This window comes from Gymnoscopelus braueri (assembly GCF_963280865.1).
Source record: "Gymnoscopelus braueri genome assembly, chromosome: 7".
NCBI classification, from domain to species: Eukaryota; Metazoa; Chordata; class Actinopteri; order Myctophiformes; family Myctophidae; genus Gymnoscopelus; species Gymnoscopelus braueri.
In genome coordinates, this window is record NC_137608.1 from 7,529,062 (window position 1) to 7,555,767 (window position 26,706).

General features: G+C 41.1%; 1 protein-coding gene across 1 annotated transcript; it reads left to right on the plus strand.

The window, feature by feature from the left end:
• Positions 1 to 751: 751 nt before the first annotated feature.
• On the plus strand, positions 752 to 25,141 carry LOC308089589 (elongation factor 2). The gene is made up of 15 exons (XM_080434400.1): positions 752 to 910; positions 5,779 to 5,993; positions 9,325 to 9,506; positions 11,069 to 11,280; positions 13,231 to 13,415; positions 13,514 to 13,619; positions 13,711 to 13,824; positions 14,215 to 14,353; positions 15,507 to 15,702; positions 16,219 to 16,477; positions 18,900 to 19,007; positions 19,883 to 20,236; positions 21,855 to 22,037; positions 23,037 to 23,169; positions 24,733 to 25,141. The coding sequence occupies exons 1-15, from the start codon at positions 908 to 910 to the stop codon at positions 24,924 to 24,926; spliced, it is 2,583 nt and encodes an 860-aa protein (XP_080290526.1). The 5' UTR covers positions 752 to 907; the 3' UTR covers positions 24,927 to 25,141.
• The last annotated feature ends 1,565 nt before the right edge of the window (positions 25,142 to 26,706 follow it).

Consider the following 26,706-nt stretch of genomic DNA (forward strand, 5'->3'; position numbering starts at 1 on the left):
ATATTCCAGGTGCACGACACCAGCAGCACCACCACCACCAAGCATTATAAACTCAGTCAGTCTTCATTACATGACTCTCCCTCCCAGAGGCCCTCAGGACAGGAGGTTCGGGTCCATATTGTGGTGGAAAGTAACTGAGTACATACTCAAATACTGTACTTAATTAAGTACAAATTTGAAGTATTTTTTACTGTACTGGAGTATTTCCAATTGTCAATACTTTACTTCTACTCCCCTGCATCTCAGATGCAAATATTGTAGGCCTACTCCACTACAATTATTTGAAAACTTTAGTTTGTAGATTTTTATTATTATTGCAAAACATGCATTAACCACTTTAGCCTTAGGATATAGCCTACATCGGCTATTTGAAAATAGCATATCTACAAGCTCATGACATGTCATGATGCAATGCCTTGTGAGCGTGTAGATCTGCTATTTTCAAAAGATGTGTCTGTTGAACTTGTGAAATGGGACATTCTGCATAATGAGTACTTTTACTTTTGGTACTTTAAGTATATTCCCCGATAGCAAAATTTGACTGGACTGGATCCGGGCCAGATGTAAGCCAAAATCAATTGATGCCAATTCTTTTGTACTTTTACTCAAGTACATTTTTAATTGTAACAGAGTAGGTATATTTACATTGCAGTATGTGATACTTTTACTTAAGTAAAACATGTGAGTACTTTTTTACACCACTGGGTCCATATCCGTGTCCACATGACCCACACACACCACGACACCATCCGATCCGCAGCATTAAACCGACACAGTGCGTCATTCTCTCTCTCTTCTCGCCCAGATCCTCCGACGGAGAGGACAGGATCGAGACACACGCACAGACACTACTTCAGCCGGCCGTCGCAACCCGCACTGAGCCGGGCAACAACATCCATCCGCCAAAATGGTAGATCATAGCCTATACATTTTTATTGTGATTGTTTAATATCGATTATGTGATCGATTATTATGTGAATATATGTGATATTATTATGACTTTTATGTGTGCGTGTGTGTGTGTGTCACAAATGTGGCTATTATAGCACATTATGTATTAGCCCTGAAACATGACTGTCATATATTATATATGACAGTCATGACGAAACTTCAACCTGGTGTTTACACTTTCTCCCCTTTTGTCCCGTACATCTACATAAACGTTCAAATTTCAAATATAAAGTGCTTACCTCATGGCCACGGATGTTATAATTATGTACGGGCCCTCAGAAGTACCCGTATCTTCTGTATTGTACAATAAAAAGCATTTTAATCCGATCAGTGGCCATTTTCTCATAGAGTTATAATGTAGCTACTGATTGGGATACATCTCCCAACCGATAGGGTTGCGTAGTTGAAAGCATGTGGCAAAAATACGAAGAAAATGGCCACCGATCGGGTTAAAATGCTTTTTATTGAACATTACGAAACATACGGGTACGTCTAAGGGCCCGTACATAATTGTTACATCCGTGGCCATGAGGTAAGCACTTTATACTTGAAATTTGAACGTTTATGTAGATGTACGGGCCAAAAAGGGAGAAAGTGCAAACACCAGGTTGAAGTTTTGCCATGACGGTCGTGACAGAGGACCGTCGTGACGGAGTGATTCATAGCCGTGCGTGCGATGTGTCACAAATATGCCGGCAATGCTATTATAGCAAATTATTTATCAACAGCAGACAACATAATCGTCAATAATAATGCCTGTGTGGATGTAGCCTACTTTATTACAGAATAATCTAATAACAAGCTTATAATATTGAGTTTATAATGTGGCCTTATTGGCCTATGTTCGAGGCTATTCCACAGCGTGATCAGAGAGGCGCTTGCCGACAAGAACTGATCTACAAGCCCTTCTACAGTTGATCTGATCCTGTCGGCAAACGCCACCTTTAGGTAGCCGATAATAAATATGATCTAGGCTATTTATATAATATAGGCCTATATAATATAGGCTATTAGGCCTTATACAAGTGCGTAGCCCTATACTGTAGCTGTCATATAATCCTTGTAGGGGGGTGCAACATATTGCAATAACCTTACTCAATGTTATTAATAGAACGGAACGAACACGCCCACTATAGCCTCAAATGACCCATGAGCCCATGGATTGGACGAGTAGGTCCTGCTTAATATGAATGACAGCAGCATGCATGCATAATGCTGCATGTGTAAGCCATGGAAGTCATGTGGGATTTATTCTTATTAGGCCTATTATTAAGCCTATTATTAAGCCTACTTTTAGGCCTATTATTATTATTATTATTATTATTATTATTATTATTATTATTATTATTAATAATAATAATAATATGATTTAATATTAATAATGCATAGGGGCCAGGGACCCCCAGGGAGGTCCAAACGGACACTTACAGGTCCTTTACCGTGTAGATTTACAAAATATATAGAAAACAAAAGGTGTTAGATGGGGAGTCATTGAAATGGAAAAAGGTTGAGAAGCACTTTGCTAGAATGACAGTACAGTATGTGAGGCAGCCATGCAGCCAGTAGCCTATATTTCAGTATATTTCAGAATCGTGCTTGATCACAGTGCATCACTGCACTGCGGCAATGCTTCCATTTAACAGCAGGGCAATGTTTAAAAGACTCTGCGATCTCTGCACCTTCTGACTAATACTCAGTGCAGGAAGAGGAAGTATTGCGAATCTGTGATTATATTCTACTTAAAGGACGACTTCACCCATTTTCAACATATCTTCATGGTACCATTCTTGTCTACTTGGTCTGTGTCTCAGAGGAGGGCTGTGTGGACAGTTCAGAATCCCGCCTACCTGTGACATCATCAATGAAATTGCAGGCTATCTATTGCTGGAAAGTTAGCATGCTATAATAGTAGAAGCCCTTGTTCTCACATTAATAAAAAAAATAAACATTTGACATCTTGTTTGAAATGACCAAACCTACCTACCGATGATGTCACTGGTATAGGCGAGTTTCTGAACCATCAGCAGACCTCCTTTGAGACACAGAGTAGGCAAAAATAGTACCATATTATAATGAGCAGTAGTGAGGACCAATTACATGAAGATAAGGTTGGAAATGGGTGAGGTGGTCCTTTAAGTACAGTACTTGAGTATGGTACTGTACCTATTTACTTTTCACTACCGACAGCAGGGCATGTTTAAAAGGCTCTGCAATCTCTGCATCGTCTTATAGTCAGTGATGGAGAATAATTACTCAGCAGATTTTGGACTTAAAGGATTACTTCACCCAATTTCAACCTTATCTTCATATAACTGGTCCTCACTAATGCTCTAAGATGGCACCATTTCTGTCTACTCACTCTGTTTCCAAGAGGAGGGCTGTGGACAGTTCAGAAACCTGCCTACCAGTGACATCATCGGTGGGCAGCCGATCCGACCAATATGCTCATATATGGAGATCTCTGTCAGTCCTTGTCCCTTTAATGCCCATATGCAGTATTGAGATCGCTGATGTCATCTGTATATGCCCGTATATGGGCATGCCCCCTTTTGTGCCCATATATGGAGCTGACTGATTTGTTTGTACCTGATGCCATGATGACACATTGAGGTTAGACAACACACTCCATATTTGGGAGTAGCTGCATTGGGAACTCCTTATATGGTTAATTATGGCTGAGTAATAGTGACATGACTCCCGTAAGCCCATTTTATATAAGATGCAAGAACAATAGCTTCTATATTATGAGAAAGGCTGCGGTTTCTATTAGCTTGGAATCCCCACTGATGATGATTGAGTGGGGGAGCAGAGCTGTGTTAACATAACAATACAAGACAACAACAAGATAGTTAATTTTTTTTTTTAAAGTTAGGGGAATCACAGGATGTGAATCCGGGAATGTATACAGAGCCTAATTGTCGCTCAAATAATTGCGATTAATGATTTCATTGCGTTTCTGTCGTTGAACATTGGAACATTATGAATAGATGTTACATTTCTGTTTGGCTTTTAGCCTTCGTAAACAAAAGTTGCACAGGGCAGATATGACAAATAACATACATGGCCCTATTTAATAACTTTATAATTTCAAAAAAGCATTAATGGTGGCAATAGCAGATCTACAAGCTCAAAACGTTTTGAGCTTGTAGATCTGCTATTTGCACTATTTCTGAAAAGGTTTGAAAATAAAAATCTCATGGAAATTATTCTGACGATTAAATGACGATTATGCAAAATAAATGTGATTATCTCAAATAATTGCGATTAGGCGATTATGTAATAATTGTGACTGGCCTACTCAGCAGACCTCATCATCACCTTCCACAGCACTCATATAGGTCCCGGTAAAGAGCTCTCTCCAGACCATTAAGTCACGCCCCCTGCGCTGGCGGGTGTCTCTGGGTTGTAAGCAGCACAGTAGAAAGATTTCAGGATGTTCTCTGACACCTTGAATGTCCTCAGCTGCCTGAGGTGGTGCAAGCACTGCCTTGCTTTCTTTGCCACAGCCTCTGTGTGCATACTCCAAGTCAGGTCCTTGGTGACGTGCACCCCGGGGGACTTGAGGCTGTCCCTCTCCACTGGTTCTCTGTTGATCAGGAGGGGCGTCTAAGACCTTTGCCTCTGCATGCAGAAGTTCATCATTATCTCCTTGGTCTTTACGGCATTTAGGAACAGTTTTTGTGGCACCAGTGCGTCATATTAAACACACTGCTGGAATATGGGACAATTAAGAGTATTTTTGAGTTCACTCAAGTTCAGTTTAGTTTTGAGTTCATTCAAACCCAAGTGGCAGCTTTGCATCTGAAGTTCATATTTTGTAACAATGGGTTCCAACTTCCAACCATAGACTGTAAAATGAATGGACAAAGGGAGCCCCATTGGTTTCTACAGAAAAAGTGACTCCTTTGAAGCCAGTATTTCGCGAATTGAAATCCGCCATCTTTGAACTTCCGGTCCCGAAATGAAACCGGAAACGACTGCTATTGGCTGCAACCGTCTTCACTCGGTAGAACCAGTAGAACCCCTAGAAACCCTACTTTATCATTCATTTTAAAATGATTGGGACCATAGTTTACTAAACGTATATCCTGATGATTTCAAAAATACTTTAAATTAGCGATTGAAAACATAAAGTGTTTATGAAAATGTTTACCACGGTAATAAAATCAAGCGTAAAGTCCGGCCAAAACCTCTTTCACTTCTATTGAGAGTCATTGTATTGCAGCCAGCACTGCCCTGCAGAAGTTGAAATAGCAACATCTGCTGGGCCATTAATAGGAACTGCATGCTGTCAAGGCCACTCCACACCAATGATTCGCCATGCAACTCCTTGCAACATGCAACTACTTGAGTTGCATTGGTGCGGTTGACCTTAAAACTGTTTTGTTGCAAGGAGTTGCGACTAGTTGCGTTGGTGCGGTTTGGCCTTAAAGGGATAGTCACCCCATGGAGACTTGAATTCATGGATATTCTTTTGTTTTTCTTGCATTCCTAAGCCAATAATTTGATGACCAGAGGACCGGTAGGCAGCAGTTCCGACACTAAGGAGACTCTTTGTGTCTCCTACCGGAACCGCTGCCGGTCATCAAATTTTTGGTTTAGGAATGCGTCAAAAACAAACAAATATCCATGAATTCAAGTCTGCATGGGGTGATTAATCGATAGAAAAAAAGTCATTTTGGGGTTGAACTATCCCTTTAAGAGAACCCGTAAATGAGCTTCAATTCCGGCACCGGGGGTTTGCCCATAGGTTCCAACATAATACTTGTTTGGGGATGCCGGGTAGAAAGTGGTTAGTAAGTAGAGTTGTGCCCTTCTTCTTCTCAGGTGAACTTTACAGTCGACCAGATCCGAGAGATCATGGACAAGAAGTTCAACATCAGGAACATGTCCGTGATCGCTCACGTGGACCACGGCAAGTCCACCCTCACTGACTCCCTGGTCAGCAAGGCCGGCATCATCGCCTCGGCCCGGGCGGGGGATACCCGCTTCACCGACACCCGGAAAGACGAGCAGGAGAGGTGCATCACCATCAAGTCCACGTAAGAGCGCTTTAAAAAAAATGGTCATCACACCTGATGATGGTGCACTTCATGGTGTCAGTGGTGGAAAGTAACTAAGTGCATTTACTCAAGTACGGTACTTAAGTACAAGTTTGAGGTATTCTTTTACTTACAGGAGTATTTCCAATTTTCAATACTGTCACTTCAACTCCACTACATCTCAGAGGCAAATATTGTCCTTTTTACTCCACTACAATAATCTGAAACCTTTAGTTATGAGTTACTTTGTAGATTTGGATTATTATGACAAAACATGCATTAACTACTTCAGCCCTTTGGCTATTTGAAAATAGCCGATCTACAAGCTCACAACGCGTCGCATCGCTACGTTTTGTGAGGTTGTCTGCTATTTTCTAAAGATTTTAATACATTTAGAAAACTTGTGAAATGGGACATTCTGAATAATGAGTACTTTTGTTTTCAAAATGAGAAAAAATAGCATATCTATAAGCTCGAGCTTGTATATCAGTTATTTTTGGACAGTTTTGATTAAAAAAAATATATATTTTGTGATTTAAACCAGAAAAGACAACACTAAATCCCAAATGATATCTAGGGCTCTATTTTCGTAGATCCTATACCCACTATTTGGGGATTTAGCATTGCGCAAGGGGCGTTCCTGTGCAAAAGTTTCTTCGGACACCAGCCTTATCCCTAAAACACCTGCGCTACCCGTTACATTATGCATAGGTGTGGTTTGGGCGTTACTGTAATAAAACCAATCACCGTGCCAGATGCCATTGCCTTTAAGAGACTGCGCAAGCCATTATCCCCAATGCAATCTTATGCTCTCTCCCTCTCTGCCCATGGAAGAGAGACGTTGTCTTGGAATTAAATTAAACCATACACCCGACGTTTGCTTCATACGCTCTAGCCTTTGATTGCCTTTCAATAAAACCATATTTCATAGACATAAGTATCACCTACATGTTACTGATTATAGAGAATGTTATGTTATTGTAATCCATTCATTATTTCCTGCACAATGGATGAATAAAACTGTGTGTAATTTTTTGGAGAGCATGGCATCGGGTGCAGCACAAATTCTCTTCTTTGAATAGACTATCATCTTATATAAACACAATTGACACAAGGAATTGACACTCTCACTTCTGCTGATTATAGGAAAATTAGAATCACAGAGATTCGTTGAGAATTAGGAGAGAGGGAGACCTCGAATGTTGTGCCGTTGTGCGCCCGACTGGCCCGACTCTCGACATGTCCAGTGCAGGCGCGCTCTACCAAACGAATTTGACATAGCGGGTGGTTTTAGAATCCACTATGTGCTTTCCAAACGTGTGTGGGCAAGATAGCAATTTTGGGGAAAGCGCAACAACATGCCCACGGGCACACCTCCTGGCGCAAATAACGGAGTCAGCATAATGAATAGAGGTTATAGTGGCCGCAAGATACCGTTTAGGGACAGTGCCACTGCCAGGGCCTCTAGTCTCATACACTTACTTGCTTGTACTTATCACAATTATACTTTAATTGAGATATATTGCCCAGCCCTAGTGTCCATGTTCCTTCAAAGAAATTTAGAACATTGCTAGGCTACAGTAAAACGATAAATGAAAGAAAAAAAATACAACAAATAATTCACTGTACTAGATGTTATTTTAATTGTATTCCACAAAGAAACAAAGGTATTTATATTAAGTTTGTATTCCAGTAATTCCCAACAGTTTTTACTGGGACTCTAATTCTCCACTGAACATTAACTAGTTGTCGCTATGTTGACCGGGGTTCTGTACTTGGTCTGTTCCTTTTTCCCTCAACACCAAATCTCTTCGTCAAAATTAGCAGATCTTTAAGCAATGCATTTAGACCTTGAATATCTGCAATTTTTGTTGAATGTTCGTCCCCAGAATAGGGATGCTAGGGTTCATGGGGTTAAAGGTTTAGCTGTAAGTGATACAGTAAGTGAAGTTAAAGCGCTGTATTCTGATAGTAATCTTGTTCAGTAACGCAGGTATCCCTGTCTCTCCAACTCTTTATTGAACAGCAGCATTTTCAGATGGGTTACAAAATGTATCCAATCAGGAGAGAGAACCTCACAAAGAGCATTTATCAGCTTGTCTTCCACTTCCAATCTTGTCTGCTCATTTAGTTGTTTCATTACTTGATGGATTAAATCGGTATCGCAATTTGCATTTTCTGTTTACTAAGAGCTGACAAGAAGAAGGTGAGACCCCCCTTAATGAACAAACACTCTAGACTAGAGCAATGATTGCCATCACAATATAGAGCTATTTAACACTTATTTTAACACAAACAATATCACTTACATCTCCTTTAAATAGGTGCCCCATTGGGTCCCATTAATTTCCAAGTTGTTGACCCCATCAGAAGATGTCATGTCCCATTTTTTTGGATCCTGGCTCACTGGTTGAGAAACGCTGCTTTAAGAACTATATTACGACAGGAAGTGTGTGTCACAGTCTCAGCCATTTGATCATGTGACCTTTTCTCTGGGAACGTACTGGAAACTTGCATGCAAGTGTTGGTCGTTGCACTGCTGCCAGCTGCCCTGTGCAGCAGTGCTTTCTGGCACACCGTCCCTTGCATCCGGTGTGCCAGAAAGCGGTAGTTTTGCAGTAATAGCCAACAGTGGTCGAAAGTAATTAAAGGGATATTTCACTTTCAAATAAAACAAACATTAGAAAAATATATTTAAAAAATAAAAAATTAATTATGGAAAAATCACGGCCCCCTCACGCATTAGAAGGACATTCTAATGCGTGAGGGGGCCACGATTTTTCCATTACTTTTTTCATTTATTTTTTATATTTATTTTTTATGTTTATTTTATTTGAAAGTGAAATATCCCTTTAAGTAGGCTACATGTACTCAAGTACTGTACTTAAGTTCAATTTTGAGATACTTTTACTTTACTTGAGTATGTCCATTTTTCAATACTTCATAACTTTAATTAACTTTAATTAGGCTACTAGTTACTTTGCAGATTTAGATTATTATTACAAAACATACATTAACCATATTATTCCTCCATACTCGAAAATAACTTGTAGAGCGGTTATTATGTTGTTGAAAACTTGTGAAGTGGGACATTCTACATAATGAGTACTTCTACTTGTGGTATTTTAAATATATTTTGATGCCAGCACTTTTGAACTTTTACTCACAGACTATCTCTACATTGTCGGATTTGTTACTTTTTTGTAAAAAAAAAAAAATCAGAGTTCTTCTTCCACCACTGACAGCCAACGTGCCTCCACCAGTGAACTCCAGTGAACTGAAAGGCTGTTATGTCATTGTGTCGCCCCCCCTCCTCCTCCTCCCCTTGCAGCGCAATCTCTCTGTACTATGAGCTCGAAGAAAATGACTTGGCCTTCATCAAAGCACACAAGGACGGCAAGGGCTTTCTCATAAACTTGATTGACTCTCCCGGTCACGTCGATTTCTCGTCTGAGGTGACGGCTGCCCTGCGGGTCACAGACGGGGCGCTTGTAGTTGTAGACTGTGTCTCAGGTACGGTGGTAACAGCGAGCGCTGGGCCGCTATGCACTACACGCTGCAGGCCACATCGCTACACGCTGCTGTGTGTGCTGTAGTAGTCATGTTTGTAACGCTTCCAGAATTCAGCTTTGGCTTGCAAACATAAGACATACAGTTACTGTACAGACTACTGAAAGACCAGCTGAAATGAAACAATTACGTTAGTTTGTTTTTCCACATTTTTTAGAACAAATCTGTCATAATTGGGATATGTAAAAAATGTAAAAGTCAATAAAGGTTTGATTTGAATTACTTCCTGTCAAACAAAAACATAGTTTTCAACCAATAGTATGATGACAAGCACCATTAGAGCTTGTAGATCTGGAAGGGCAGTGTTACACCGTTGAATACTATCAAAAATGGCGGACGCAGCTAACACTTACACTGACGTTTGAGATTGATTCAGCACTGCCTTGTGCACAATGAAATTAGCGGCCCGGGACGGGTCAGTCGGCTCAATGTGTTTCGCTGTCTGGTTCCGCCCCCACTGCTCCCATCGCTGTGATTGGCTGAGAAGCACCCAGCTCCCGTTCCACTAGGAAATGCGTCATGATAATGGTGCCCGAAACGCCATTGCAGCTGGTCTTGAAACTCGAGCAACAATGCACAAACACAGCTCCATGGTATGGAGACACACTGGAACATGTTTAGCGGCTGTGTTAATAACAGGGTCTGGGGGCACATTCTTGAGTGCAAGGGGACTTAGGGCTGCAACTATCGAGTATTTTCTTCTTTTTTTAATATATATATTTTTAAACCTGTTGCCTATAATAACATGCCCAAAATAGGAATTGATTATTCATCGATTATTTTTAACAATCAATTACATTTGACTTTTGACTGTTGCACTCCAAATATTTGATCTGTGAGTTATTATCAGGGAGGAAGGCATAGAGTGCTATTGAGAAGGACAGTATGCCGTTAAGTTGGGTTATTTCTTGTTTTTCTTTTAGTATATATTCTGTTTATGCTAACCCGGAAAGAAATTATAAAATACACATGAAAACCCCATTGGACTCCATGCTGTATGTGCATTATTTGTCTGGTAACTGTCCATAGTAGGCTATTACAGCTTGGATTATTCCAGTGTACATTACTACATGATTTTGCATTGCACAGTAGTTATATGTTGTGTTTGTTTGTATGTTTCTGTTATATATATATATAAGAAAAATGATTCTTGTATTTTGTACAAACTGTGTATGCATTTGCATATTCATGTATTAGCTTGTTCTATTAACAACAGTATATACTTATAATATATACTGTGCATACAGTATATGTAAATATATATATATATATATACTGTATACTTATGATTTTCCCTCTGTTCCATCCTATTGTTCACGGTAAAATCCTCAGTGTTAATTTATCCACTTGTAACTCTGAGAGGGTAAGAATGTAACCAAATGTACCCATTTGTACCGTCTCAGAGTTCAATTAACACCGAGAATCTTACAGTGTTCCATTCCAGACCTGACCTAACACAGCGACCTTGCGGTGGCATTCTGTTTGCTCATTGGCTTTCTTTTTAGGCGTGTGCGTCCAGACGGAGACGGTGCTGCGGCAGGCCATCGCCGAGCGGATCAAACCGGTCCTGATGATGAACAAGATGGACCGGGCGCTGCTGGAGCTGCAGCTGGTGCCGGACGCACTCTTCCAGACCTTCCAGCGCATCGTGGAGAACGTCAACGTCATCATCTGCACCTACGGAGAGTCGGAGACGGGCCCCATGGGCAACATCATGGTCAGTGACGCACAGTGGTGGGAAAAGTACTCAAAGTAAAAGGGTCAATACTGCAATGTAGAAGTACTCTGTTACAAGTGAAAGTCCGGAATTCAAATTTTACTTGAGTAAAAGTACAAGAGTATTGGTATCAAAATGCACTTAAAGTACCAAAAGTATAAGTACTAAAATGTTTGAAAATAGCAGATCTACAAGCTCACAACGTGTTGCGATGCGTTGTGAGCTTGTAGATCTGCTATTTTCAAATAGCCTAGGTATAAAATAGGGATACAGTGGTTAATGCATGATTTATAATGTAATAATTTATATCTGCAAAGTAACTAGTAACTTAAGTTTTCAAATAATTGCAGTAGAGTAAAAAGTACAATATTTGCCTCTGAGATGTAGTGAAGTAGAAGTAGAAGTAAAAGTATAGACAATTGGAAATACTCCAGTAAAGTAAAAGTACCTCAAAATTGTGCTTAAGTACAGTACTTGAGTAAATGTACTTAGTTATTTTACACCACTGGTGATGCACTGCCCGCTAGCATAGCGTAGCACACTGGTTCTCACACAGTGGGTCCGGAGTAAATATCTCCTTTTTTCCCGTTTCCTACATTTAAAAATATATATATTTCGAAAGATTAAAAAATAATTCTGACATTTTTTCAAAAGTATTTCATAAATAAAATGAAAAAAATCAATGATTTCCATAAATACAAAATTAAAAAGTTAAAGAAGTAGGCTAGTGCCGCGTTGTGAGCTTATAGATCTGCTATTTTCTCTAGTTTGGGCACCGGGCAAACGTTTTAATTTCTCTTTTGGGTCTTGAGCTATAAAGTTTGGGAACCACTGGCGTAGCACACTGGTTCTCAAATAACCTTTTCATGTCAAGGACAACAGAAATTGACATGCATTTGGCCGCGGACCTCCATCTGAAATTTCAAGAACTTGTAGATCTGCTGTTTTTGGATAGCGAACATACAAATGGATTAAGTTGTTAAAATGATTGGGATGTTATATTAACTACTTTTGCTGGGGACCCCACTTTGAGAACCAATGGCGTAGCATAGCATCCCAATGAAACACAGGCCCCTAGCTCAGTGACATAAAGGTGCTGGAAGTGATATTCTTCAGTGAAAACAAAGTTGTATCGTTGTTTTTTGCTAAAAGGTGAGAGCTCTATTGTGATTGTAATGCTTAAGTATTTTTAATAGCATGCACGGTAGCCTACTTTTGAATACTTCAGTATTTTTTTGAAAGCATGTAGCCTACTTTTGAATACTCGGAGATATCTGCCTGCTGATACTGCTGCTGCCTGTCTACTCTAGGTAAATCTAAATTCAATGTGGGGGCTTGAACAGTGGAGAAAACCAGCACAAACAAACCTACACTCACTGCTCTGAAAACCAAACCTGATATTATCCCAATAGGATTAACCCATTAAGACCGGGATCTGTGTCATTTTAAGATTTCTTTAAATAAATAGTGATTTTTTTTGCAAATCTTTGAATATATATAAATTTTAACTCAAATATTTGCTTATGGGGGGTCCGTGGAACAAAATACTTTCAGATGGGGGTCCGCGGCCAAATACATATAATTTTGGGGGTCCTTGACATGAAAAAGTTAGAGAATCACTGACATAGCAACATACGTAAAAAACTAAACAAAACAAAAACTGTTAGGATTTAGAAGACATTTTTAGAATCCCATAACATATATATATTCAAAGATGTGTGCACATTTTGCACAAAAAATTGCAGATTTACAAGCTCATACACTGTCATAACGCGGCACTCGGTGCCGCGTTATGAGCTTGTATATCTGCTATTTTTTAATAGCCAATAAATATTTATTTATAAATAAATAAATACATATTTGGAGTGCGCTACAGCAGTGGAGCTGCTGTTAATGTTGTTGATGCGTACTGTAGCCAGTGAGGTGGGATCATTTTCTGTCTCTCTGCAGTTGGATCCAGTGGTGGGGACCGTTGGTTTTGGCTCAGGGCTCCACGGCTGGGCGTTCACTCTCAAGCAGTTTGCTGAAATGTACGTGGCCAAGTTTGCAGCCAAGGCCGATAAGAAGGCGCCGCTGCCACCACTCGAGCGAGCCAAGAAGGTCGAGGAGATGATGAAGAAGCTGTGGGGAGACAAGTGAGTGTGTGTGTGTTTCTGACATGTAGGCCATATACTGAGATTGCACAGATGAAGATAGAAGTGTCACTAATTGAGAAGTGATGCCATTTGTTCAGGTACTTTGATCCAGCGACTGGTAAATTCAGCAAGACGGCCACTAACGCAGAGGGCGCCAAGCTCCCGAGAACATTCTGCCAACTTGTGCTGGACCCCATTTTCAAGGTTCACAGTCAATTATTATATATTTTTTTTTTGTTTGGTCAGCGCATGTCAAAGGTATGTATCGATAACTATTGGCTCTGATATTTACCAGGTTTTCGACGCCATCATGAACTTCAACAAAGAAGAGACACAGAAGCTGATTCAGAAGCTGGACGTGAAGCTGGACGCCGACGACAAAGAGAAAGAAGGCAAACCCCTTCTGAAGGTGCTTGTCCCATGAGTTACGCCAGTTGCCACCCCCAAGAGTTCGCATTTAACCTCAAATTAAGTTATTTTATGCATATTATTGTATACCTTTTTGGCAGATTAAACAGATTTTAGATCTGGGTTATTCAATCTCAATCCACATCCATTTACAGTTGACGTGTGACACACATTGGTGAATCTGGTGTCCCTATTTTGGGGATTTATAGGCAATCATTTTAAGACATTTTATTACAAATATTATGTTATATAAAAAAATAGCAATACTACTGTAGATTTGGTGTAGAGTTGGGGGGGTACCATAGTATAGAGCCCTGGGGGACCCCGATCAGCTAAGCATATAGGATTTATAAGAGGTTGACTGCGTATGTTTTTGCTGCTTGCACCTCAGGCGGTGATGCGCCGCTGGCTGCCAGCAGGTGACGCTCTACTCCAGATGATCACCATCCACCTCCCATCCCCAGTAGTAGCACAGAAGTACCGCTGTGAGCTGCTGTACGAGGGGCCCGGAGACGACGAGGCGGCAATGGGTACGTTATTTACATACTATAGACATACTATAGCTACTATATTATATGGCACAGAATTTACAGTGCCCATATTGCTCTTTGCTGTTTTACTTATCAGGCATGTTAAAATAGTATGAATGTTTATTATTGATTTAATTTGTTTTGTACGTCTTATGTCAGTATGTCAGTAAAACAGTGAAAAACTCAAAAATTCACCAATTTGATCCAAGCCAGGACAACAAAAAGTGGGGGAAAAAACAAACAACTTAAATTAATGGAGAGGCAAACTGAGCTGTATCCAGGGGCGTCGTTACGCGGGGGCTTCGGTGGCTATAGCCACCAATGTTTTATCCAAAGCCACCAATAATAAAAAAATATATATTAAAAAAAATATATATTTTATTTTTATTTATTTTTAATTATATATCTATAACCCTACCCCTAACCCTAAAAACCCGATTCGTGTCCGTTGCCTGGGGGGCTAAGCCCCCAACCTAGTAGAGACCTAGCGACGCGTCTGGCTGTATCCGTTATATACTCCACCCTCCCATTTCTAATCAACCAAACACAATGTAATAGCAATCCACCGAAGATGCTCCCGTGTATAATTTAATGGTAACTAGATTCTACCAAGCCCCGCCCTGCCTGCCTTGCGATTGGCTGAATGCAAGAACGAATGCAGGGGACGGTGTCACATTCTATTACAGCCTGAAACCCCATTCCAGCACCTGCCCGTTGAGCTGCGCGGCGCTGTTTAAGCTGTAGACTCCACGACGAGCAATCCATGTGAAACAAAGCATGCGTGCATTTTGCACGATGGTCCTGGCTAACGCCTGGAACGATAACATCTTTCACGCGGGTCACAATGGTGGAGCGATCGCGCATACAAAAAAAGTCGTTTTCCCCAACGTAAAAGGTTTCGGAGTTATAGGGGTTTTAGAGAAGGAGATAGATCGGAAGCGGATGGGGAGCCATGTTTTTGGCACAGTGATCTACGAGGCCCTTCCTTCTCAGAATCACAGTGGGTGATTCCAGAGCTGCTCCAGCCCCTCCCGTGTGGAAAAACACGGTTCAGACCGTGTTCGGCACCGAAGCGCTACTCTGTGAAAACACGGTCCAGGCCGCGTTTGGCACCCGATGTGTTAATAATAACAATGTCTTTACCTGTCGTCAGGAATCAAGAGCTGTGACCCCAAAGCTCCCCTCATGATGTACATCTCCAAGATGGTGCCTACCACCGACAAGGGACGTTTCTACGCGTTTGGCCGCGTTTTCTCCGGCGTGGTGTCCACGGGGCAGAAGGTCCGCATCATGGGCCCCAACTACTTGCCCGGAAAGAAGGACGACCTCTATCTGAAACCCATTCAGAGGTTTGTCCAGCTCAAACTGACCTTATTACTTAACCTGTTAAGACCGGGAATGTGTCTGTGTCATTTTTAGATGTCTTTGGCTATTTAAAAAAATAGCAGATCTACAAGCTCGTAGTGCGGCACTATGAGCTTGTATATCTGCTATATATTTTTATATTGTGACAATTTAGTGCAAATCTTTGAATATATATGTATTTAAAGCGATTTTTTTAATCAAATCTTTGCTTCATTGGGGGGGTCCCTGGAACAAAATATTTTAAGATAGGGGTCCACGGCCAAATACGTATCATTTTGGGTGGTCCTTGACATGAAAAAGTTTGAGAACCACTGATATTAAAGCATTAAAAGACATTTGTAGAATCCCCAGAAGCAATAAGATTTGAGTTACAAATGTTCACTTAAAAAAATAAGCCCTGTTTTATGGTTTGTTCTACAACAGTTTTGCACAAAAGAAATTAGCGAAAATAGCTGACATCCGGTATTTCTTCGCACCCCCCTACATTGTCGTTCCCACAGGACCATCCTGATGATGGGACGCTACACGGAGCCCATCGAGGACGTTCCCTGTGGAAACATCGTGGGCCTGGTGGGCGTGGACCAGTATCTGGTGAAGACGGGCACCATCAGCACCTTCGAGCACGCTCACAACATGCGCGTGATGAAGTTCAGCGTCAGCCCCGTGGTCAGGGTGGCCGTGGAGGCCAAGAACCCTGCAGACCTGCCCAAGCTTGTGGAGGGCCTCAAGCGCCTGGCCAAGTCAGACCCCATGGTTCAGGTAGGCATGGAGAGGCCTGAAGTACACTGATTCTTTTTTTTTTAACTTAAAACAGTGGTTCCCAAACAGGGGGGTCCCTAAATTATTTTGGGGGGGTCCTCAGATGATTAGTTTAATGTGCAACTATGTTTTCTCACTCAACAGTAAACAAACCAACATACAGCATAAGTGTATACAGGGTGTCTGCACATTTCTAAAGTTACAATTTAATTACTTTTGAGACCTTTTTAACACATTGCATGCCAGTCGCGTAGATCTACGCGAACCTATTTAAAGCCGCAGCGTGCCAGTCGCGTAGATCTACGCGAACCGCCGATTCCCATGTTAAGTGCCCCAGGTGCACTTTCCGATTTTTTTTGATCCATTTCCGTTTCCGGTTTCCGGTCGGAAACGGAATTATTCGGGTTCCGGTTTTTTCGATCGTATCCGCTTCCTGTCTGGGATCCTGTTTAAAACTCGATTTTCTCTGGTTGTTGTTTTTCTCCTCGCTGATCACTGTTTACCGTTGATCGGCTGTAGCTTCAAGATGGCGGCACGGATTTGGAAACGGATTTCGCTGGCCATTTCTCACGGATCCGCTGTGTGTTTAGAACCAAATGAACGCGCACTTTTAACTTATTTAGCGAGGTCTGTGGCGACATGAAAAAAACTAAAAAACAACAATAAAACGCTGGCACTGGTGAGTACATTATGAGATTAAACTCTGGCATGGAATGTGTTAATACCAAATTGGCCAAATTGGCCAATATCGCGTGAGAAAGAGGAAAACATTGTGAAAATAGCCGATCTACAAGCTCACAAGGTGCGAGGCGTTGTGAGCTTGTAGTTCGGCTATTTTCACAATATCTATCTGTGGAACCGAGTCAAACTAAATGCAATGCAATTTCAAGTGCTTGTCAGGGTGTGTGTGTGTGTGTGTGGGGGGGGGGTCCCCAGTTCAAGTATGATTATTGGGGTTCATGCCCTGAAAAGTTTGGGAACCCATGACTTAAAAGACCTGGTGAAATGTCTTTTTCTGTCATTTTATTTTACTTTCAGTCTTAAACGATGTATGTAGCCTGTATTTTTCTGAACCAATCAGAAGGTCCCATCCCCTTGGGCTATGGGAAGGCATTAGCCAGAGAAGGTTTGTACTAGCCTGCATCTCGCGCAGCCCAAGGGAGAAAGAGAGGGGCAGTGTGAAGCACGTTTATGTTACTACGTTGCTTATTTCTAGCCTATAATGTTTTCAGATACATATTCTGCGTGCTGATTAAGTTTAAATCAAGTAATACACCGTCTCCATGTCATCTCGAATGAGTTTCAAAATGGAGTAGTGTGTTTTTGGTAATCACACACGGTGAATGAAATCAAGATTCAAATGCATTCATAAGAGTCTATGTCATCACGCAGTACATTTTCGTTTGACAGGAAGTAATTAACACACTCACCGCCAAAGGGGAGAATTCTCCCCTTTAAAAAAAATATATATATTTAGTTTTTGAATATCTGAGTATAATTATTTTTCCCTTTATTCACAACGAATTAATTAAATTAATTTAAAAAAAATTAAAAAATCCATTCACTTCAATGTTAAAAAATAAACGGACAAATAATTCAATTTTTTTCTATAAAAAAATGATTAAAAACCCTGGCAGTGGGTGAGTACATTATGAATAAACTCTGGCAGTCAAGATTGGCCTTTTAGGGACTTTTAAAATACACACAAATTAATTTCTTAAAACGTTTCGGGGCATCCATAGTTATATCCATATTATGACCACGGATATGCTCTATAAGTGAGAAAAGGGTATTTTTCATTTCACCACGTCTTTAACCACTTAAAAACCCTCTGTTCTTAGTAAAACGGACCTGAGATACAACTGTACTTGGACTGCTTTTTTCCATCTACACACCAAATGTCTTCGCCAAAAATAGCCGATCTACAAGCGCACAATGAGTCACGAGTCCGACGCATTGTCAGCTTGTAGTTTTGCCCAGAAGGGTTTCCCCCAGAATAGGCATGCTGGGATTCAAGTGGTTAAGTCAAAGTGGCGGTATCACAATGTAGAAATACTAAAGTAAAAGTCCTGTATTCAAAATTTTACTTGAGTAAAAGTGCATGCATTAGCATCAAAAAAGACCTAAAGTACCAATGTAAAAGAGCTAAACTTTTTCCAAATGTGTCAAGCTTTTTCAAAAATAGCAGATCTAACCACAAGAGCCCTAGTGTCCCTATTCCGGGGCGAACATTCAGTGAAAATAGCCAACCTACAAGCTTGCAGATCTGTATGGAGTATATAAGTATACTGTATAGTGGGAAGCAATTTAATTTACAATTTAATGTATTTACAATAGAATCTGCAATAAAACGTTCAGAGCAAATCCTTCAGTATATTTCGTTTTGTTAACGGTAACATCCTTGTGATTTTGTGTCCAACAGTGTATCATTGAAGAGTCGGGGGAGCACATCGTGGCTGGAGCTGGAGAGCTGCACCTGGAGATCTGTTTGAAAGATCTGGAGGAGGACCATGCAGGAATCCCCCTGAAGGTATGCAGTGTGTGCATCCTTAGAATCAATTGATTTCCACACTTTTAATCGATTCTGAGAATACCCGACAGGACCCGAGACTCGTACGGGTCCCGATCCGTGTTTTACCATAATCACTCGGACCCCGGGTCGGTTCCAGTTCTATTACCTCGGGTCTGTTTATCATTCGGTATAATACCAGAGTGGATCCGATAAGACCTGTGCTTAGCGCTGATCGGTTGAGAAAAGCATGAAATGCTACAATGATTATTATACGGGGGAACAAAGTTGAGCTGGGAATGCTATCAGTTCAGGGAGAGTGGAGAGCGCACAGACTCAGAGCGCATCAAACTATACCTCCGTGGAATCAAAATGCGCACGTGGCGTGTGCTATCATGGATTCCTTCTTCATCGAGGTGAAAACATGCAATTTAATATTGTAGCCTTGTAGTTTCATTATGGAGTATAACTGACATCTAGCCTGTTAGAAAGGCATTTTTGGTTTGTATTATCTCGGAACAAATCTCGGAAAGAACCTCACGGGTCCGGGTCCATCATTGAAAAAAATTATTACAGGTCCAATCGGACCCATGAAGCTCTACTCCGTACCAATATAAAACATGTTCATGTATTATGCTGAAAATCTGTCATATTGTCTCTGTCGGGTGGAAACCTCATGTGCAAAACTGTTACTTTTCAGGATTCAAATTCAAAAGTAGCAAAAGAAGCAGATCCACAAGCTCGAAACGCGTTACGTTTCGAGCTTGCAGATCTGCTACTTTAGATGCTTTTGTGCGATGCTGTAGTATGATCAAGTAGAGCATTAATTTACCAAAAGAATACACAAAAAGTTTGAATATGGAGATGGCGACGATATCTTGGTGTTTGTTTAACAGAAATCGGACCCTGTGGTGTCCTACCGCGAGACCGTGACCGAGGAGTCCAACCAGGTGTGCTTGTCCAAGTCTCCCAACAAGCACAACCGCCTGTTCATGACGGCGCGTCCCTTCCCGGACGGCCTGGCCGAGGACGTGGACAAAGGCGACGTGAGCTCCCGCCAGGAGCTCAAGACGAGAGCGCGCTACCTGGCCGAGAAGTACGAGTGGGAGGTGACGGAGGCCCGCAAGATCTGGTGCTTCGGGCCCGACGGCACGGGACCCAACATGGTCATTGACGTGTCCAAGGGCGTGCAGTACCTGAACGAGATCAAAGACAGCGTGGTGGCCGGCTTCCAGTGGGCCACCAAGGAGGTCAGTGCCCTGTCCACAGTGCTGGAAGAAGTGTTTTATTTACTAGGACTTTTTTTTTTTTACGTGAACGAGCCCATTTTCAACCGTATCTTCATATAATTGGTCCTCCTCACTTGTGCTCATTATTATAAAATGGCACAATTTCCGTCTACTCACTCTCCGTGTCTCATTGGTGGCAAATAGAAACTACAAATAACCACCGTGCTCTGACGTCTCTGGTGCGATATCCTCTTAGATCAACAGCATTTATAAAGGTCACACTGACGAAGGCTGGATAGTCGAAACTTTTTTTCATTTGACATGTAAGAAATAATAAGAGGAAACTCACTCTTGCCACTGTGCGACCCATTACCTTTATGAATAGAAACTACAGCCTTTCTATTCCTGGACATTTTGAATGCTGCCATTGATGTTGCATGACATTTTTTTTTTGAAATCTTGTTTGAAAAGACCAAAACTGAATACAGATGATGTCACTGATTGGCAGGTTTCTAAACTATCCACAGCCCACCTCTGAGATGAGTAGACAGAGATGGTGCCATTTTATAAAGAGCATTAGTGAGGACCAATTATAAGACAATCGGTTGAAAATCGCTTTAAATAAAAGTAGCAATAGCACAATGTAGAATAACTTTGTTTGAGTAAAATATCTGTATTATAATTGTACTTGAGTGAAAGCACAAAAGCATCGGCATCAAAAAATACTTATAGCATCCAAATTAAAAGTACTACAACTTTTGGAAATATGTCAAAAATAGCGATACGACGTGTTGTGAACTGTGATTGCCTAGTGTAGAGTAGATCTTAAGAAGCCTGGAAACCAGACAAATCTGCCAGTGCAAAAACAAACAAAAGAAATAGCTGGCTTAACATGCTTAACACATTCCATGCCAGAGTTTAATCTCATAATGTACTCACCAGTGCCAGCGTTTTATTGTTGTTTTTTAGTTTTTTTCATGTCGCCACAGACCTCGCTAAATAAGTTAAAAGTGCGCGTTCATTTGGTTCTAAACACACAGCGGATCCGTGAGAAACGGCGAGCGAAAACAGTTTCCAAATCCGTGCCGCCATCTTGAAGCTACAGCCTATACACGCTAAACAGTGATCAGCGAGGAGAAAAACAACAACCAGAGAAAATCGAGTTTTAAACAGGATCCCAGACAGGAAGCGGATACGATCGAAAAAACCGGAACCCGAATAATTCCGTTTCCGACCGGAAACCGGAAACGGAAATGGATCAAAAAAATTCGGAAAGTGCACCTGGGGCACTTAACATGGGAATCGGCGGTTCGCGTAGATCTACGCGACTGGCACGCTGCGGCTTTAAATAGGTTCGCGTAGATCTACGCGACTGGCATGCAATGTGTTAAGTGCATGTTTTTTATTAATAATCTAAATATGCAAAGTGACTATTAAGTAAAGTTTTCAAATAAATGCAGTGGTGTAAAAAGAACAATACGTTTAAAGTATCAAAACACTTAAATGCTATATATACCAAAAAATTGTACAGTCCTTAAATGTACCTAGTTACTTTACACCACTCATAGTCGCTGACTCTTACTGTTCCTGATGGTCAGGAAACTGATGAAAGTGTTTTTCCTTACTTGCCCACCGTCAGGGCACCCTGTGCGAGGAGAACATGAGGGGCGTCCGTTTCGACATCCATGACGTCACCCTCCATGCGGACGCCATCCACAGAGGGGGCGGGCAGATCATTCCCACCGCACGACGTGTTCTCTACGCCTCCGTGCTCACCGCACAGCCCAGACTCATGGAGCCCGTCTACCTGGTGGAGATCCAGGTACCCAGAATGCATTAGCCACTTAAACCCTCTAAAGCAGTTCTTCTCAAACATTTTCATGTCAAGGACCCCCAAATTGACACTTATTATCCCGCGAATCCCCATTTGAAAAATCTATGCCAGGGACCCCCATAAGATAAGATCTTTACGGCTCTAGCAGTGATTCTTAACCATTTTAATTCAAGGACCCCCAGTTTGACATGCATTATTAGGCTACAGACCCCCACTTAAAGGGGTAGTTCACCCCCAAAATAACTTTTTTTCTATTGATTACTGACCATCTGGAGCCTTGAATTCATAGATATTTTTTTGTTTTTGTCACATTCCTAAGCCAATAATTTGATTATAATAAATGTGTCCCCATTGATTCCGGTAGGAGACACAAATGCATTTGTGTCTCCTACCGGAATCAATGGGGCTAAATTTATTATAATCAAATAATAAAGGAAGGAATGCGACAAAAACAAAAAAATATCCATGAATTCAAGGCTCCATGGGGTGAGTAATCAATAGAAAAAAAGTTATTTTGGGGGTGAACTACCCCTTTAATGGCATTTCTATCTCTGAGACCCCAATTTATGTAAAATCAATGTTAATTTAACTCTGAGAGTGTACAAATGGAACCAAATGGACCTGTTAGGGTCCATTTGTACAGTCTCTGAGTTACAGACCCATAAGGGTCCATTCGGTTCCTAACTATCCATCATTTAGCTGGGGACCCCCTGGAACTCCCTCAAGGACTTACCAAATTGGTATTAACCAAAACTTAGGGGTCTGTAACTCCGCCAGTGTACAAATGGAACCAAATGGACCTGTTTGGTTCACTGTCGCTGTTGGAGTAACACTTAGGATGTCACAGTGTAGTTTGGGGTCCCAGATATGAACTATTATATCAAATAATCCATGGGGGCTATTGCATATCGAACTGGGGGTCCTAGAGATGAAACGGTTTGAGAAACACTGTCCTAAAATGTCTCCTAAATGGTGTCATTGTGACAGTGTCCGGAACAAGTGGTGGGAGGAATCTACGGTGTGCTGAACAGGAAGAGGGGACACGTGTTTGAAGAGTGTCAGGTCACCGGAACGCCCATCTTCATAGTGAAAGCATACCTCCCTGTCAATGAATCCTTTGGTAAGTTCACAAACTTGTTCATATTACCATTGGAAAACACAGCTGTCATTGCGAGATTGTCCATTGATAGCCTGTCAACAACTGACAGTCTTAAAGGATGACTTCACCCATTTTCAACCTATCTTCATATAATTGGTCCTCACTAATGCTCTTGATAATATACAATTTTTGACTACTCACTCTGTGTCTCAAAGGAGAGCTGTGGACAGTTCAGAAACCCACCTACCAGTTTCATCATAGATGGAGACAGAGTACAAGCTAATAAAAACTGCAGGCTTTCCATTCCTGGAAAGTTAGCATGCTCTAATAGAAGCCATTTTAATAATGAAATAACAAATACGAAAAAACATGCCTGACGATGATGTCACTGGTAGGCGGGTTTGAGAAGTGTCCATAGCCCCCATGTTTTTTTTGTTACCATTTTATCATGAGCATTCGTGACACCCATTTTTTGCCCAGTAAGAAACTTAAAGTTATACAATGCAGGTCCACAAATAACGATTTTTAGCAGCCTCTGCTGGTCATTACCGTCACTGCAGGCCGTTCGTTTATTCCTCCGTTACCCAGAATTCCATTTGTTTTCACCGGAAGACGGAAGCGTTTCAAAAAGCGTTCTTTTAATTGTTTTATACAATCTGTGGATCGTTTCTCTTAGCCAGTGGAGCTTTAGTTACCGTGAGCTGTGTTTTCTTTTTCTGTTGTTTTTCGATCTTCAAATCATACAATCTCTTAAAAACAGCGTGAGTTTCCTTTTTGCTATTAGCGCGGTAGTTCCTGGCCAAACAGGAAACCGGTGCGGTAGTTCCTGGCCAAACAGGAAACCGGTGCATTTCCGCTTCCGTTTTCCGGCCAGATGACGTCATTTTCGTGGGAAAGGCGCCCCTGACAGCGTTCAATAGAAAATATATAAATAAAAGGCTTTCGGGGGTGAAATTCATGGAGTGGGTGTTGTGAAACATTTGCCACTCACAAAAGATATACAATTTAACTTTAGTTTTATTGAAAAAGTTACCTAGTATTACTTTAAGTTATGGTAGTTATAATTTGCTGTTCCGCTGAGCTTATAATGCATTATGAGCAGCACTTATAATACTTCATAAACCTTGTTATAAGTTATGCATAATTATAAACATTTATTACGAGTGTTATGAAGCCTTATAAATGCATTATAAATGTGATTATAAAGCATTATAGACCCGACCTTTAAGTAAAGTGTTACCTTTACTGTCTTTCAAACTGCTAGACAGAAAGCCTGCATAAATTCACTTATTTTAGATATTTTTGGGGGCTTTTTCAGCCTTTGGTAGTAGTGAAGATTGACAGGAAACATGGAGAGAGAGAGACGGGGAGTGACACTCAGCAAAGGTCGTCGGGATCGGGATTTGAACCCGTGACACGCTGTTGGGCTGTGATAGAGCCTATATGTGGTATGCGCCTGGACCGCTAGGTCAGGGGGGCGCCCCAAGAAGAATTTCACTTTTACTTTTTTGTATCAGTGTTGTTGTGACAATAAATTTGATTGATCGATTGATTGATTAATATCTTGTCTTTTTCGTCCGGCAGGTTTCACAGCAGACTTGCGGTCCAACACGGGGGGCCAGGCGTTCCCTCAGTGCGTGTTCGACCACTGGCAGGTCCTGCCAGGCGACCCCTTCGACGAGAAGAGTCGGCCCTCTGAGGTGGTGGCCGAAACCCGCAAACGCAAGGGCCTCAAGGAAGGCGTCCCCGCCCTCGATAACTACCTGGACAAACTGTAGCTGCTTTCTGGACGGCTTCCAAGTGCAACTGGTCACTTGCTGACCATGCAATACGTACAAAACATAACATGTAAAATAACACCTACACGTGGGTATCACAATGGCAGATGGGATGAAGTTTGTAGATAGTGGAAAGAATCAATATACATTTGTAATAGTCCTTCCAGTGCCAAGTTGATTCTAACAGCAAATAAAGTATAGCACTTTCTACTGTGTTTGATGATGTGGTAAATTTATACAATTTATTTGGGTTATGCTGTCGGGACATAAACCTCCATATTTCAACTTATTCTGTAAATTAGGGCCCTGCTTCATCATACAAGAAAAAAGTAAAGAAATTGCCGATCTACTAGCTCACAATATTGTGAGTAGCCTATGTATATCAGCCATTTCAAATATTGTGAAAGTGAAAATGTGTCTGTTCGTTATGTTTTGGACACAGGTTTCCAGCCATGATAGAATCAAAATCAAGGCAACACTACAGAAGCCCCTTGAATCAATACGTGAACCACCGTATATTTAAAATAACTAAATAGTATTCAATTCCAGTGGTTGCTCGAGTAGGCCTACTAAACATTAACTTTCTTTTATTTTTCAAATAGTGCACCCAAGTATTCAGCATGCTAGTAGTGTTGCCAACTTTCTATACATTGCCATGGGTTTGGCCGTTATGCCAAAGACTTTTCACTTTTCCACTTATGGGCAAGTTCAGAAAAAGTATTCCACCACTGTCCATGTTCCATAGACCAGTGGTTCTCTACCTGTGGGTCAGGACCTCAAAATGACTTTGGGGGGTCCCCAGATGACAGTGAAGTGACAATTGAAGGACTTAAGACATTTTTTTAATGCCTAAAAAAAGAAGAAATACCATTACTGCATCAAAAGTAATCAACAAACTATACTATAGAAAAATGGTCAAACATTGGCCAAAAGTGTCAAATAATATAAGAAAGAGGCAAAAAAAAATGTTAATAGCCGATGGCGTTGTGAGCTTGTAGATCGGCTATTTTCACTATTTATCTGTGGAACCGTGTCAAACTAAACTCCTGCCTCAACTACAATTCCAAGTGCTTGTCAAGGTTGGAGGGTCCCCAGTTCAAATATGATTTTTGGGGGCGAGAGAAGGGCAGACACCGTTACTGAACAAACATATAGCAATGATTGCTATCAGAATATCGAGCTACAGTATTAAACTTGTTTTAACAATAAATAGATAACTTACATCACCTTTTAAATATAGCACTAGTTTATGGTACTGGTATGTCTAGTAACATGTAAATTCAATATACCGGCTAGAATAGCTAACAAACTTACACTACTGCTTTGAAAAACAATCCCGACAGGGGCCAGATATGAACGACCACCATAAAGTTCCTCGTTATTTAAATCTCCTAATTGTTTCCACTCATTTAATGCCATCTGATGTACATGTATCAGTTGTTGGAGCTCTTATGGTCAGACCACGCCAGACTATTCCTCCCACAGCTCTCACAGTAGGGCTGGAAATATATAGAAACCAATATTTATGAGCAATAACCACACTAATCTTGCTCAGTAGGTTAATTGAATATTGGAGAAGCAGTTTTTTGTTTTGTTTACATTTCTTATACACGAAATGATTCAGTCGGAAAACATTCCGACTGAATCGATTATAGTCTGATTAACCACTTACATTATACCACTGTATTCTAATTTGATGTGCAATGGTGGCGTACTGCCGCGTACAAAAATAGTGAAAATAGTCAATCTACACTGTGACAACGTATTGCATCGCGACACG